Source organism: Pyxicephalus adspersus, chromosome 10, assembly GCF_032062135.1.
Source record: "Pyxicephalus adspersus chromosome 10, UCB_Pads_2.0, whole genome shotgun sequence".
NCBI classification, from domain to species: domain Eukaryota; kingdom Metazoa; phylum Chordata; class Amphibia; order Anura; family Pyxicephalidae; genus Pyxicephalus; species Pyxicephalus adspersus.
Genome location: NC_092867.1, coordinates 29,404,169 through 29,419,634, shown reverse-complemented (window position 1 = coordinate 29,419,634; position 15,466 = coordinate 29,404,169). Strand labels below are relative to the sequence as shown.

The window sequence follows — 15,466 nt, the reverse complement described above, 5'->3', positions numbered from 1 at the left end:
TATATATAGTCAGGTTTATGCCATGTGACTGTGTTCCAGGGACTGGAAAATGAAACTTGCTGCTTGCAAAGAAATGAAACTGCAGCCTCACTTTTCTTTTCCATCCTAAACAAAATCCTCTTCTGTCACAACAGGGAACAGTTCTATCTCCCCACACAGAAGAAACATTAGGAACCGCATGGAGTTTGTATGTTCTACAAGTTTTCATGTGGGGTTTCTCCAGACACTTTGGCTTCCTCCCAAAACATTTTAAAAACAGGTTTAATTATTTCCTACAAAATTGACCTTAGACTATGTTAGCAAGGTTTGACTATGACTTAATAAGGTCACTAGATTGTGAACATTACATTGACAATGTTTTAGTGGCATGACTATGGATTTTGTAAAAAGTGTTGCATAATGGTGCTGATTTATTAAAGCCCTCCAATACTTGAGAAGATAGACTATCGTGGGATAACCTAGGTGATCTAAAAAACCTGAAATCAGTCTGGTCCAGGATTGAAAACACTTGACAAATAATAACAAATGCTTTTTAGAAAATTCATTCCAGGTTTGCTGGATCACCCAGTTTATCCCATAGTATATGGGATAATGATATATAGACTATATGATAGTCTATCTCCTCCAGTTGTAATAAATCAGGCCATTGTGTTGAAGCTATATAAACACATAATAATGATTTTAACAATACTGTATAGATGTGACATAAAACCGAAGTGAGCTACAGGACGCCCTTCTCACTACGCACAGATCTGTCTCCATATGTTTCAGGTCACATTTTTTTAAAACACCTATTTGTGGTGCTACATAGCAAATGATTACTATTTGGATTTTAGCTAGACTGATATTAACACCGAACATGGGTCCATTGTTTATTGATCTATGATTTATTTATTGGAGGCTGATTGGGAATAATTGTATATATTTAGATATTCTGTCCACTATTTGTTTCTATGCACTTCTATACATTTTAGGTATTTTTTTTTATCAACTTTGGTATTAGATTGTTTTCAGTTTTGGGTTTGGTGCGATAGCTGGTGATGTAGTTTGGGGAAAAAATTGCCAATCTCACTGCGCATGCGTGAGATCAGCAATTTGTTTTTTCTATTGATGAAAGGGCTCCTTCTGTGCATGCCCGGAGCCCGGAGCCTCCTGGGATGTGTGATGTAGGTATGCTGGGAAGCTCTGTGCTTACCTGGGCTATCAAGAATTAAGAAGGGGCAGTGCTGCACCCATTTTTATTACTTTTTTTAAAAAAGTGTGTTGTATTAAAAAAAACACAAATGTAAAGTAAAAATTACGAGTTTAGGTACGCTTTAAAAAGCTTGAAGTTACGTTCTTATTCTGCCTCCCTACAAATCGACCGCAAGAGGACATTTCTGCATTGATCATTGATCAGACATTCAGGCACAATTCAAAACAAAAACATACTTTATTTGGAACTGTGATTTAATATATGAGAAATAATACATAATTCTAGTGTAGTTGGCTTTATGCTAGCTAGACATGTAGACTGCAGATTAGGTGAAGGTTAGGATACAAATAATTGCGTGTGTACAGTTAATGAAATATATTTTATGTTTATGGTAGTGTTCATTAACTGAACAAAATACTTTGTCACCTTATGTTACACTTGCAAAAAGGTTTTATACATAGCGGCATGCCACAAAAGAAACAAATTATTTGATGACCAAATGAAAAAAAGGGGTACAATGGAAAAGAGACGATCATTAGTGGTGAGCAAATCCGATCAGAGTCAATTCTGTTTGGATCGGAGCTATCTTAACCTCAATTCACATTTTGTATTTAAGCAATCCAGGTTCTAATCCAACATTATTACTTCTTATAACTTATAACATTAATACTTCTACTGACACGTACAGTAGGCCAGAATGCAGAATGTTTTTTCTTAAATCAGATAATTATTTAATATTTTATTAAATAAACTTATTTTTAAGTGCAACACCCTTTTTTTCTTAAAAAAAAAGGTGCAGCACCGCCCCCTAATTCTGGAATAAATGAATGGGAGCGCAAAGCTGTCTGGGATACCTATGTCACACATCCCAGGAGGCTCTTGGGTGTTCCTTCAGCACAAGCTCGAGCATCTCAGGCATGTGCAGAAGGAGCCAATTTGTCAAAAGGGAAAAAAATGCTGATCTCACACATGTGCAGAGAGATCAACAGGTTTTTTCCCATCTTTGTTACCCAATCTCATGCCTGGGTCAGGTGATGTAGGAACAAGAAGCCGGAAGAAAAGTAGAAGATGGTGGCACCCAGAGCGCCGGCCCGAGGAGGGATGCCGGGATGAAGTGGGACCTGATGGAAGAGACCTCCAGACCAATTGACTGCTCTGCAGGATTGAAGGTAAGTGTGTTTTGAGTTTAGTTCCTTCCTAAATATTTGGAATGAAGTAGTGGATAATAAGTAATGGGTTAAGAAAGAGAGGAAAATATGTTGCCAGGTTTGAAGAGGTGAGTTTTAGGGGAGGGACAAGCAATTTATTTATTACTGAAAGGACAACTGCACATTGGTCAGGGTGAAAATACCAGTGGAATAGAAAAGGTTGAAATGTTGAGCCAAGCCAGGGGTCAGAGTGGAAAAGGGAATAATTCAGATGGTATTGGGTTGAGTGGACATGTAATAGAAAGTATTATTGGCAATGAGAGGCAATTTCATGTAAACCAACTGGCAGAAGAAAATAGGGGACAATTTACATGTATATGGGATGAATAAGGCTGGAGTAGTACTGAGAGCTGAGCTGTCACTTCTTGTTATCTTAATGTACTCTTTAAATGAATTGGCTAGGTCTTGGGTGGAGGAGGTATCGGTAGAAGAAGGAACTGTAGGGTTTTATGAGGGAGTCACATGTCCCAAAAAGACAGTATAGGTTGGATGGTTGAGATCATGTGAGTGCAGAAAAGTAACTTTTTTTTAGTAACTGTAAGCATTGTATCAAAGTGATGTGAACCATGCAAAATACTTGACTTTGAAAGAGTTCCTTCATCTTCTTTCTGCATTTAGCACACGTGATCTAATTTAAAATATCAACTTAAAATCATAGTAAATTAAAAACAAACTTTAAGTAGCTCAAAGGTACTGAATAGGTGTTGGGAGCAGAGAACACTCACAGAGAAGTTTCTGTATGTAGTCTATTGGTCTTCATGGCTATATAGTTTAGGATATGTTTTACATAGTGGGCCTTGCTGCCATGCTCTGTAAACCTCCTGTATGTTTGAACTTGCCTAAAATAAAGTTGGGTGGTTTATTGGCCAAAAAACAGACTGGAGTTGTTTAGTGACCTGTTACAAAGAAACATAGAAATTGATTTTCACTTCTTTTCCATTAGTAAGTGTTGGAAATGATTACAGCAGACCAAATTATGTGGCCTTCTCATTGTTCAAAGGGTATATCTAAAGACAATTTAGTACCCTCAGGGTTCCAATAGGTTTACTTATTGGGCCTGATTTAATAAAGCTCACTAAGGCTGGCGAGGATACACTTTTATCAGTAAAGCTGGGTGATCTAGCAAACCTGAAAGGGATCTGGCCCAGATTAAAAACATTTGCTAACTAGATAAATAGCAAATGATTTTTAAGGAATCCATTCTAGGTTTGCTGGATCACCCATGTTCACTAATGAAAATGTAACCTCTCCAGCCATAAAAAATCAGGCATTGTTTCTAATGCACTACATTAATTATCATGAGGACATGAAAACGTGGGCTGCAAAGTGGAAAGTGCTTGTAAGTACTCCTGGTTGCCTGGGTCAAGTTGACTAGCTTTCCTATAATATTCTGTTGCCAAATTGTCTTGACTGTCTTGCTGGTGGATAAAGCCAAGTAAGCCGAATCCTGTGGGATCATCTGATTTATGTGTAATCAAAGTTTCAGCAAGACTTTTTAGGTCCTCCATTGCATCTTTTCTGAAAAATGATTGCTTTTTGATCATTATTGCTTCCTTCAGATGCCTAATTGCTTCTGATTGAGAATTTTTATCATCCCTTTCATAGCATGCCCAGCTGTAATGAAGCTCTTGTTTCTCAATGCTGGTAATATTTTTCATTGACAGAGTTTTGTGAAATGTTTCCTCAGCTTTTTGATATTCACCTGCTTTAACATATACTTTAGCCAGCACCATGTAAGCTGTCACAAATGTTGTCTTTAGCTCTACGGCTCTTTCAAAAAAAAATCTTGCCTTGGAAATTGCTTTAGCTTTTTGTTCTGTGTAAGTTTCGGCGGGATGACCATTTAGCCTAGTCTGATATTCACTTCGTTCGGACTGCTCAGTAACTTTTTTGTAACATATGCCAAGCTGATAATGAAGAGATGCAGACTTTGGGGTTAAATCAAGTGCTTTTTCCAGCAAAGTAATGGCTTGGTGATTCATATGTTTTCTTCTGTAAAATTTTGCCACATATCTAAGTACAAAGGGGCATTCTGGTCCTTTTAGTGCTTCTTTTATTAGTTTCTCCGCCTGCCAATAAATTCCTAAATCTTCATACTTCAATGCAAGAAGAGTCTTTAGGACTCTATCATTTGGATTTAATTGAACAGCTTTCCTCAAAAGAGAAACAGATCGGTCAGTTTGGTTTTTGGAGAGGTTGATGTTCTCCAGTCGATACACAACAATAGCATAACCTGAATTCAGGTCTGGATTTTCTGGGTCAAGCTCTAAAACCTTTTCAAAGTACTCTGCAGCTTTTTCATAACTTTTTTCACAATTTTCTCCTGAACATGTAAAGTAAATCCAACTTTTCTCACTGTATATCTCCAGCAGAAGAGTATTTTGCATTGAAGGAGACTCATATTTCTTTAAAATGTTATCTACCTTTTTAACATAGGCGAAACTCTTCATAAACTGACTTTCATGGTAGAAAACCCAGGCATAGTTGCCATACATTACAATTCTTTCAACATTCAAGCCATCTAATGAGTTATTCACTTGAATTAATGTTTCTGCTTTTTGAAGTTGAAGAATAGCTTCATCATTGTCCCCCTTAAGATGCTTTAGGTAGGCCAGCAGATTATACATTCTGTGTTTGTTGTCATAGTTTAAAAATTCAATCTGCTCATATATCCTTTCTTCAACATTATCAATGTCCATTCCTTCTCCAGACAGGTTCCATGTAAAATGGCATTGAAGCTTCAACAGACTTTCAATTAAAGAATCTTTTGTCACCTCACTAAAAAATTTAAGAGGAATAAAACCATTAACAAATTTGCTCACCAGTTAACATGAGACCCCTTACTTTTCAATAGGTTCCTATGATTATCAGACATCCAACAATTTCTTTTGAAAAATATTTTTAGTGTCATAACATGTACTACCTAATGCTGCTGATGAATGGAACTCCATTGGTTTCATTTATTTAAACTTTCCAAGACTGAAGAAGATGGACTATCATGGGGGAACAAGGGTGAACTAGGGTGATCCACCAAAACTCTAATGGATTTGGTCCAGGATTGAAAACATTTGCCAACTAATAGTAAAAATTTTTTTAACAAATCTCATTCGCGGGTTCTCTTATGACAGTATTGAAGCCCAATACCCAATGGGCCTGATTCTGAAGTTCTCCAAGGATGGAAAGGATATAGATTCATCAATGAACTTGGGTGGTCCATGTTAGCAAATGTTTTCAATACTAGACCAGATCCATTCTGATTTTAACAAGACTGTAGGGAACAAAGGCTTGCAGCTGTGAAGGAAGTGCCAAAACCAATCTGAGCTTTTCAGCTACTGGGACAGTGACAGGTGAGAAAAGAACTCCCTTCCTTCATATTCCAATCCAGGGAAAGATCTGGGACAGGACTGAAAACATTTGTCAACTAATAGCTTATAGTTTGTAAGAAATCCATTTCATGTTTGCTATATCAACCAGGTTCTCCCATTACAGTCCATATTTTTATGTAATTTATGCATCTGCCACATTGCATATTCAGGTGGATCAGTCTTTCTCTTTCTGGTTCAACCTCACTTCTTCCTGAATTGCCAAACTGCTAATTGGATAAGTTTAATGATTCTGATACAGTGCCCTTATTGTGTTATTTGCCTCACTGTAAAGTGTAGCAGATGTGTGTATATCACAAGACTGGCCTTATAAAATAACAAAGCTTTTTTGGCACATAAAACAATGAAATGGTGACAATTAATTCTATATAAAACATTGGGGTGTCCATTCATTCAATTCCTGATATTCCATGGTGCTGCTTTTAGACACAGTTTAGGCACTAGGAAGAATAATGTCAATTAATTAAAATATTTAAATTTAATAAAAAAAAACTGTGTTAACTATTGTAACAATAACAATTAATTATTAGTAGAGTAAGTCATTCCCAGAAAAAAACAACACACAAGAACCCTTTATATTATACAGCACTGTACCAAAAACATATGACCCCCTACTAAATTAACCCGAATTACAAAAATAACACCTAACCACTTTTGTATCACATTTACTAAACTTAATGAAACATTATTTGCCAAGATGTTACCTACCAAGGAAAAACTTTGGTTCTTACCAAGAATGTCCTTGTCTGTTGGGAACACATGAGCTAAAGGAAAAAAAAAAGTACCTGTATAGGACAGGAGTGTATGGAGAGTTCCAACTAATGCTGAGCTCTATCGCCTATATGAACACCCTCATTACTGCTAAAGAGTAGAGTGGATAGTTATGTTGACTTGCCACCTAGAACTTATTAAATAACTGATTAAAATTGTTAATGGATAAGGTGGAATAAGGGAGAAACCTCTCTTTTTATAGTTAAATGTGTCCCTCTTCCAGTTTGTCATCTAGACTAAAAGTATTAATCTAAGGAAATAAAAAACGAAAAGGAACAGAATAATCTTTTTTCCTAATGGGACACAAAAAGTGAAGAAAAAACATCTTAAAGCACTTTTACTCTATTCAAAAAAGAAAAATGAAAGAAATACCTTAACAAACCCCAGTATTTATATGACCAGTAGTAGAGAAAGGGATTCAAAGGAAGGTACTGGGAAGCTAGATCAAATATTTTCGCATGGTCCCCCTCCTGTTGTCTGTTATTTTCCCCAACCTACTAGATTGTAAGCTTTTGGGGGCAGGGTCCTCTCCTCCTGTATCACTGTCTGTATAAGTCTGTCATTTGCAACCCCTATTTAATGTACAGCGCTGCATAATATGTTGGCGCTATATAAATCCTGTTTATTAATAATAATAATAATAATAATAATAATAGTAACTTTGCCTCATTCTGGATTCTGTTTTCTGGATTACGTAGCTATTGCTGCTGATCTCTGGTACAGTTTGTTGTTAGCACTCCCATACTTATATTTGTTTCCAATCTAATCACGCGGTTTTATCTATAGCAAATATGGAGAATAGAAAATGGAGCACAGCACCACCAGAGGATTGAAAGTGTATCAGTTTATTTATTCAAGTTCTTTAATTTATTATAGTAGGCAAGGGGCCTACATTCCCCAGAACACAATAAATGCATGGTAAAAAATCCATGTTTATATTAATTGAGTGAAAATATTGCCATGTTTTGGGACTGTGGGGGACTTGAAACATTGAAACTCGTCAACCGAGACAAACTTCTCCCTAACTTATGATGTCAACACATGATGACATCAAACCCCTCCCATGAATGCCGAAAACAAGACATGTATTGCAAGGGTATATGCAACAAATCCTTTTGTTCAATAATTTAGGCACAGATTGACTATTTGTTAGTGCTAGAAGTGGAATTAAATTAACAGTGACATTAAAAAGATATTGTTTGTAAACATACTTAGGGTTAATGGGTTAAATGTTAAAAATGGTTATGTATATTAACACTCAAGCCAAAGTGTGCATTGGCCTTTGTGTGTCAGTACTGCTTGGACCAGGGAAAAGGTGAGGTAGGAAAACTTGTCTTAAATGTTTTTATTAATAATACAACCAGAAATAACTTCTGGTGTAATAAGTAGTACAGCCCACATAGCTAATTATTATTTAATTGTTATCCCTCTTATATGAATACATATACACAGGAGAATAACACTGGGCACATTTGAAAACAAAGACACATATACAGACAAATACACATAACAGATTTTTGTAGGGATCGATAGGTATTAGAAAAATTACACTCAAAATTAGCTATTAGAATAAAACAAGAAAGTAAGTAAATGACAGAATAGCAAATAGCAACCATAGTACTGTACTTCATGAATAACACCAATGGGTTGTTAGCAATTGTGTCCATCTTATTCATTGCAAGAAATCGGGATTGGTACACTACCTACACAAAAACATTGTTCACAGTGATGTGATATAGAATATTATGACTCGTGCTTATAACACCATGAGGAATGAATGGGTTATCTATAAGTGGACAATGTAAATGTTTATTTAGACTAGATTGCTTAGATACTTATTAACGTCAGTAGCAACAGGAAATAAATAAACAAAACAATAAAAAAACTAAATGCTAACAGATATGGTGTATAGTAACATGATAGAGAAAAATGTCACTGGTACTTTGTTACAACATGTACAGAACATGATATAGCCTGTATTTTTTATGGAAACTATAAAATACAATGTTGTGTGTGCCAGGACTGAGATCACGTTGCCATACTGCCAGCTGTATAAGGCATCCTGTATCCGCAATATTAGTGTTTATCCAAACACTAAAACAGAAATTTTACACAGTGTAGCCTAATATCACCTAGATGTGGTTGCAGTGCTGGTGTGAAGCTCTACCACAGAGGTCGGCAAACTCCACTTTAGGCCAGCTACGGCCTAGCCTGTAGTTTATTCCTAATGCAAGCCTTTGGAAATTTATCCGCAATAACTACTTATAACTGCACCTGCTGATATGTATGCAATGCCGTAACAGGGTTTCTGGTTTATCTGAAATGGAGACATCTATAGTACAGTAAATTATGTCAATAACCTAATACATATAATAAAATATATAATAAAAAGCCTAGGACAAGTAAAAATATTCCCTCTATTGATGCTACAGCCTGATCATTTATCTGTGTTATGGGGAATTATTTTGGTAAATACTGTGGGGGTCCTCTATTGACAAGGTTGTAATAAACTCTTGGTAAATGTTGCATTGCAAGCAAAGAAAAGGATTCAGCTTTGTAATCTTCAGTGAGGGTGAGTTGTAAGTCAGTCCCCTTTTATGAGTCAAAAGGGAAGGTTTGTATTGGTTACATTGTACAATGGAAGCTGATTTTTTTGCCTTCTTTATGCTTGTGGGGAAGTGACAAAAAGACTGCATTTTAGCAAGATCAAAAGGTATTGTTGTATCTGCTAATGTTCTTAGACTGGAATGTAAAAATTAGTGCAGCTACCTATACTGGTGTTCAGTTTTGTCAGACATTTAATTATCTGCTGGTTGTGCTGTGCCTATATTGGTTGGCTGCTTTAGGGGAAAAATGAATGAATAAAAAGTTCTACCTCATGAGTATGTGCATAACTTGCTTACCTCCTTACAACCTCCATCCCGAGCTACTCTGCTTCTCATTTTTGTTCTGCTTGCCAACATAGTGCTTTTTTGGAGATGAATAGTATGCCTAACTTTATTATAAAGAATGAATAGAAAGAATATGGGAGTAATTGTGTGTGGATTCGATGTAAATTTACTGCACAACATTATTTGCACAATGCACAATTTTTTTGGCGGGGCTGGGGGTGCTTGCAGTGATGCATTTCCAAGGGCCTTGGGTGGTGACGTTATGCTTGGGGGTTCGGATGCTAGGGGGATGCTGCAGGTTTTTAGGGAGTTGTTGGTACAAATTCGTGGTGATGGTTCTGAGAGACCTGAATCTGGTGCTGGCGGTGGTAGTGAGAAGGGGCATGGGGCGGCTGGTGCCGTGGCATCGGGTTCTGGTGATGAACGCTTGTCAGTGGGGAGTAGCGTGGTTGGTATCAAGGAAGAGGTCTACGTTTGCTTTGAGGGCCCCTTGGGAGCGTACTTGCCGCATGTGGTGCAGGAAAAGATTTGGAGGGGTGAGTACGTCGAATTTTTTGTTGTTGTTGCCGGAGGAGCGTTTTGGGGCACGGGAGGTGAAGTTGGGTAAGGCCAAGTGTCCGGGGAAGGAAAAAGGGGGTTGGAGGTTAATTCCACGTAATTTCCAAAACTGCGTTTTCCATTCTGGCAAGTATTGTGGGGGAAAAGGGGCCGGACAATTGCTCTATGCTTTTCTACTACCTGGATGCTGTCAGTGAGTCGCATTGGGTGTACGGTGGGGTGGCATGGCTCCAGTACGATGAGCAGTTCCGGCTGCGGAAGGCCATGTGGCCGGGCATGAGGTGGGAACATCAGCTTGTGGATGGGCCTCATGGCTTCGATGTGTTTGGGATTGCAGTTGTTTCTGTTTTAAACACAAATGCTCAGAATATGGTGGGGCTCATTCAGTGGAGCGCTGTGCTGTGGTGGTGTCTCCTTTGGGTGTAGTGGTGTCTCCTTTGGATGTGGTGCCTAAACAGGACATGGGAGAGTTCCGCATGATACATCATTTGTCTTACCCGAAAGGTGAGACTGTAAATGATGTTATTGATCTGGAGTTGTGCAGCGTGGTGTACACTTTGTTTGATGTGGCAGTTACTTTGGTCCAGAAGGCTGGGGGAGGTTGTTTGATGGCGAAGGCTGATGATGAGGCGGCCTTTTGTTTGTTATCACTTCATCCAGATAGTTTTCGGTTGTTGGGTTGCGAGTGGCAGGGAACGTTTTTTGTTGACAAATGTTTGCCAATGGGGTGTTCCATATCTTGTATCTTGTTTGAGACTTTTAGTATGTTTGTGGAGTGGGTGGTCAAGGAGGTGTCTGGAGTCCAGTCCATAATACACTATTTAGATTATTTTTATGTGTGGGGCCCCAGGGGTCTCTTGTTTGTGCACACTTGTTGGGAACTTTGGAATATGTGGCTAATATTTTCGGGTGACTGTTTTGCCTGTTTTTTGAGTTTGTGTTAGATTCAGGGAGGATGGAGAGTAGCCTTCTGGGGGACAAGCTTAAGGAGTTAAAATTTGCTGTGAAGAGAGCTCATGTCATGCGCAAGATGCACTTGCATGATTTGTGTCCTGTTCACGTTGTGGGTTAGTATGGTCCTTTCTTTATCCATGAGGATAGGTTGTTTGTGACTCGTTTTCAGTTCAGGGCAATCTTCAGGAGATGTGTGGTAGCCTTAGGCAGGAATGCTGGTGAGTATTCTTCTCACTAATTTCGTATTGGGGCCACCACAGAGGCGGCCAGGTGGGGGCTGGGGCCTGAAGCGATAAAACGGATTGACCTTTGGGAGTCTAATCCTTTAAGGCTTTATGTACATCCTAACTTGTTGGGGGAGTTTAATTTCAACTTTGTTGCGACTGGATGAGCTTTTGTTTGCAATGCAGTTTCGGAAGAGTGCCTTATATGGATTTTGGGACACTCTTTTGTCTATTGGGGAACACATCAGGCAGAATACTGTATAATACTGTATAATACTGTATAAAATGTGTGACAGAATGGTCTTCAGTTAGGTTTCAGTCAGAGGTGGCTTCTGTTCGAATGATAGGCATTCCTGGGATTCAGTGGAGCCGGGTCATTCCTGAGGTCAACAAGTTTGTGCGTTTGGATAGGCCTCCTGATGTTTTGTCCATGCAGGAGCTGATAAGGGACATCAAGTTTGACTTTCTGCAGCTTTCTGCAGCTTCAGAGTGCGTTTCCTGGAATAGTGTTACTGTGGTCTCACATTGTGGCCCGGAGGGCCTGGCGGCAGGCACAGTGAGTGTAGCTGTTAAATAAAGTGCGGATTAAGGTAAACAAGGAGGTGGGGTTAGGATTGGTGGTATGGTGGTCAGGCGTTGGGAGTTGGAAAGGGAGCCTGGCTTATATCTGTGTAGTGATGGTGTGCATTTAAACGCGATTGGTTTGAACTTTTGGTTGTTGAGTTTGCAGGAGGGTCTGCAGTGGGCGTTTGTGGTGTGGCGGTGCTCGCAAACATAAAGTATTATGTTTGTGGCTGGTGGCGGTTTTCGGTAGGTCCATGAGAGTTTAAAGATTAGTTGACAAGACAAAAAGGGGTGGGACTCATCATGGTATGGAGTTCCCATTAAGTGGAGCCCTGCGTGACACTGGGTTGTTGTGGGGGCTAAGAGATAGATTGGGCTATCTGCTAAGTGTCCCCAAGCCAGTGTGGTAGCAGCTGGGGGCCCGGTTGGTAGAGGGAAAGATAAGGGTTAAGAGTTATTGGATGGGGTTACTCTCATGGACCTAAACAGGGTAAACATAGATTTGCATACTTGAATTTTGGTAATAATGTGTTATGGTTGAATGGTATATTAAAGGTTAAACCACCCAAAAAGTGGTTGTGTTTTTATTTGGGTGGTGTATATAGTATAGGAGGTAGGTAGGATTGATTGGTGTAAAGGAGCAGCAAATGGCTTCCTCGGCTCTACCCTAGTCATGATTTGAACAGATAACTACATTTGCACTCGACTATGGCGCAATTTTTCCAACAGAACCACACAGCCAAAAGCAACTTGTCTGCTTTGGGAACTACACTGTGACCTGCTGTAGCTGTGTGAAAGAAATGATTCCCAAACACTTCCATCCACTGGAATGGGAGCGTTTGGAACCATGGTTGAGCTTGCAGTAAAATAGAGCCTAACCTGATACTAGCAGGGTTTACCTAAGAAAGTAGCTAGTGAGTGTATATGGAAACATATTTTATAGTTTGTGTGATTAAAAACATTTTCAGTGTATTTTTTTAGATTTTGTGTTCAATTACCATTTGTGCAAGAATCATGGAATGTATTTGGATTGCATGCATGAGAATTGTCACCAGGATCAATAAAAAGATTCATTTTTCCAGGTGAGGACACACGCAGCAATAAAAACCTGACACATAAAAATATGCCTTTTTATACATTTTAATGAAAAACATGTTTAGAATTAGGATAAGTATAGAGCAGGGATACAAAAGCAGGGCTGTTTAACTCTGGGTCCATATACTGGCCAGATTATCAACAGTAATTTTCTGACACAGAGATTATCACACATACTTACATACTATACAGTATGTACTGATGTCAGTTACAAAAATTCTAAATACTAATTTATTTATTTTTTTAGAGTAGCAATTATTAACCTATCCAACCCCATCCACCAGCAATTCCTGCCTTATTTCATTCCTGACCACTCATTCCTCACTCCTTAACCCTGGCCCTTTTACTGACTCAACTGTTCAACCTCTTCCACTCCACTAGTATTTTCCCCTAAGCCTTTAAACATGCAATTGTCCTTTCTATACAAAACAAAACCTCCTTTTCCATACCTCTTCAGTCTGTCCCATGTTATATACAATTAACTGTAACGGCTCCTACAAAGGTAGTCAATGATCTCCTGAGAGAACTCCTTCTGTATCTCTCCTCAGCTTTTGACACTACTACTGCTACTGTGCTACTGATTCTCCTCTATTATAGATCCATTATTCTATCATTATCAATTAAACTGTCAACTTGGTGTTCCTATTTATCCAATCTCACCCTCTATATTTATTTACTCTACATTCCCAATCTCTTTGAATGGCAAATCTTCCTTTCTCGTATCTCCATCAGTGTTCTTCAAATGCGTTTCTGTTTAACCTCCTCCCTTGTTAAACTCATATCTTCATTTGGCCAAAAGAACCTTTTGTATGGAGATGACACACAAATTTACCTGCCCACTCCTGATAAATGTTTTTATTACCCCTGCCTCGACAACTGCAACATTCTCTTCTCTAGCTTTCTAGCAACCTTTAGAATCTGTCATGGATTCTGCAGCTAGACTTTTCTATCTTTCTCACTACTCCTCCTCGCCCCTCCAATAAATTACTAATCACCTCCTCACTCATAACTTCTTCCCATGGTTCAAAGACTTATCTAGAGCTGCCCTCATTCTCTAAAAATTCTCTAATTCTCTAAAATGTCTAATTAGTCTTTACCACATGTAACCTTTAACACATGTAACCAAGCCTTTAAAACCCATCTTTTCAAACTAACCTACTTATCATAATCTCTTTCTTAACCCATCATAAATAATAAATCATAAATAAGTCACCATATTTTTACCCCCACCCATAGTATATGACTTTCTCCCAACTCTTGAACTGTAAGCTCCATTGGGCAGTCCTCTTCTCCATCTGTGCCATTGTTTATGCTTTTCAAGCATGCAGGTTTGTCATTTGTAGAACTTATTTATAGTACAGTTCTGCAGAATATGTTAACGCATTACAGATGAAAATGATTGGCATCGGTATTCTCTCACATTTGCCCTGGTTTGCAATTACTCAATACAGTTTTACGGGCCTTGGTGCCATATGGCTTTGTTGTGAAAATTTGTGGCCTTTCCAAGAACCACATTGAATGTATTAAGTTATAAAGGTAGGACCTGCATTTTATTTCACATAATAAAAAGCAAGATTCCAATTAGTGGTGGGATTCTTACTGCCTTTTTCCTGTACTAAAGGGATTTTAGATATTGTGTTCCAAACCAAATCTCCCTTCAAGCTCAGTATCCTAAATTTAATTCAAATATTTCAAAGACAAATGATTAAAAAATCTTTATTCATTTCATATGCACAATTTTTATATATAACATTTGTAAATACTGTATGTAAAACATAAAAGCAAATAATACAACTGTTTAACTGGAATTCACACTGCTGTTTATTGTTTAATTAGCAGTCAAGAGATATAAAAACCTGCAAAGCCAGGAAATCATTCCAGCTACCAGCTATGTTGTGTATACGTACACATTACAAACAGGAATGTAAAACTTTGACAGGTAAAGCATTGTAATAATCTGTGTTATAGCTGTATATATCTTTTTACCTTGTTTTATACTGTACTGTTATCAATAGTGACTAACTAGTTTCTGCAAATTTACTTTACAGGTGATATAGAAGAATGAAGTCAGATAATGATTGCTCATTTGAGAACAGTTAAATGAGTAATTTACGCTATTACTAGGTTATTTTTGGCCTCTCCTATAGTAAGTCAACCTATCCCAAAACACAGACTACTCCTCCTCACTTATATTCTATATCATTGCTTATTGTTGCTTTTGTACAATTTGATACAACTTTTTTTTTCAAATCTTCAGCTTCAAGTCCCACAACTCACTCAGATATTCATCATTGTCTGGATCATATTTTAAAGCTTTTTCATAACATTCAATTGCATCTATTACATTGTCGTTATTCTTATAAACAAACCCAAGCAATTCAAAACCCAACGCTGTCGGTGGATAAGTCTTTATCTTCCTTTCGGCCAGTCTTTTTAAAGCTTTCTCACTATAATCCCTATTCAGTGTTGGATATGTTATTTGGAAACATTCCTTGTAATGCTTTATTGCTTCTGATTCAGATTTCCTGTGGTACTCTTGAAAGCGGCCATAACTAAGGTGGATCTGTTGCTTCTCTTCATCTGTGAGATTAGTGAATTGCATAACTTTTTTAAATGTGTCTTG

General features: G+C 38.0%; 2 protein-coding genes across 2 annotated transcripts in view; both read right to left on the bottom strand.

Annotated features, from left to right (window-relative positions):
* Positions 1–3,692: 3,692 nt before the first annotated feature.
* On the bottom strand, positions 3,693–9,477 carry LOC140339966 (interferon-induced protein with tetratricopeptide repeats 5-like). Its single transcript, XM_072424895.1, has 2 exons — positions 9,461–9,477; positions 3,693–5,181 (listed from the first exon to the last, which is right to left on the bottom strand). The coding sequence occupies exons 1-2, from the start codon at positions 9,475–9,477 to the stop codon at positions 3,693–3,695; spliced, it is 1,506 nt and encodes a 501-aa protein (XP_072280996.1).
* Positions 9,478–14,543: 5,066 nt separating this feature from the next.
* Positions 14,544–15,466, bottom strand: part of LOC140339227 (interferon-induced protein with tetratricopeptide repeats 5-like) — a gene marked incomplete in the record, with an annotated part of 4,234 nt that continues 3,311 nt past the window's right edge. The window contains 1 exon segment of the mRNA XM_072423815.1: positions 14,544–15,466. Coding sequence (XP_072279916.1) covers positions 15,089–15,466 — 378 coding nt within the window.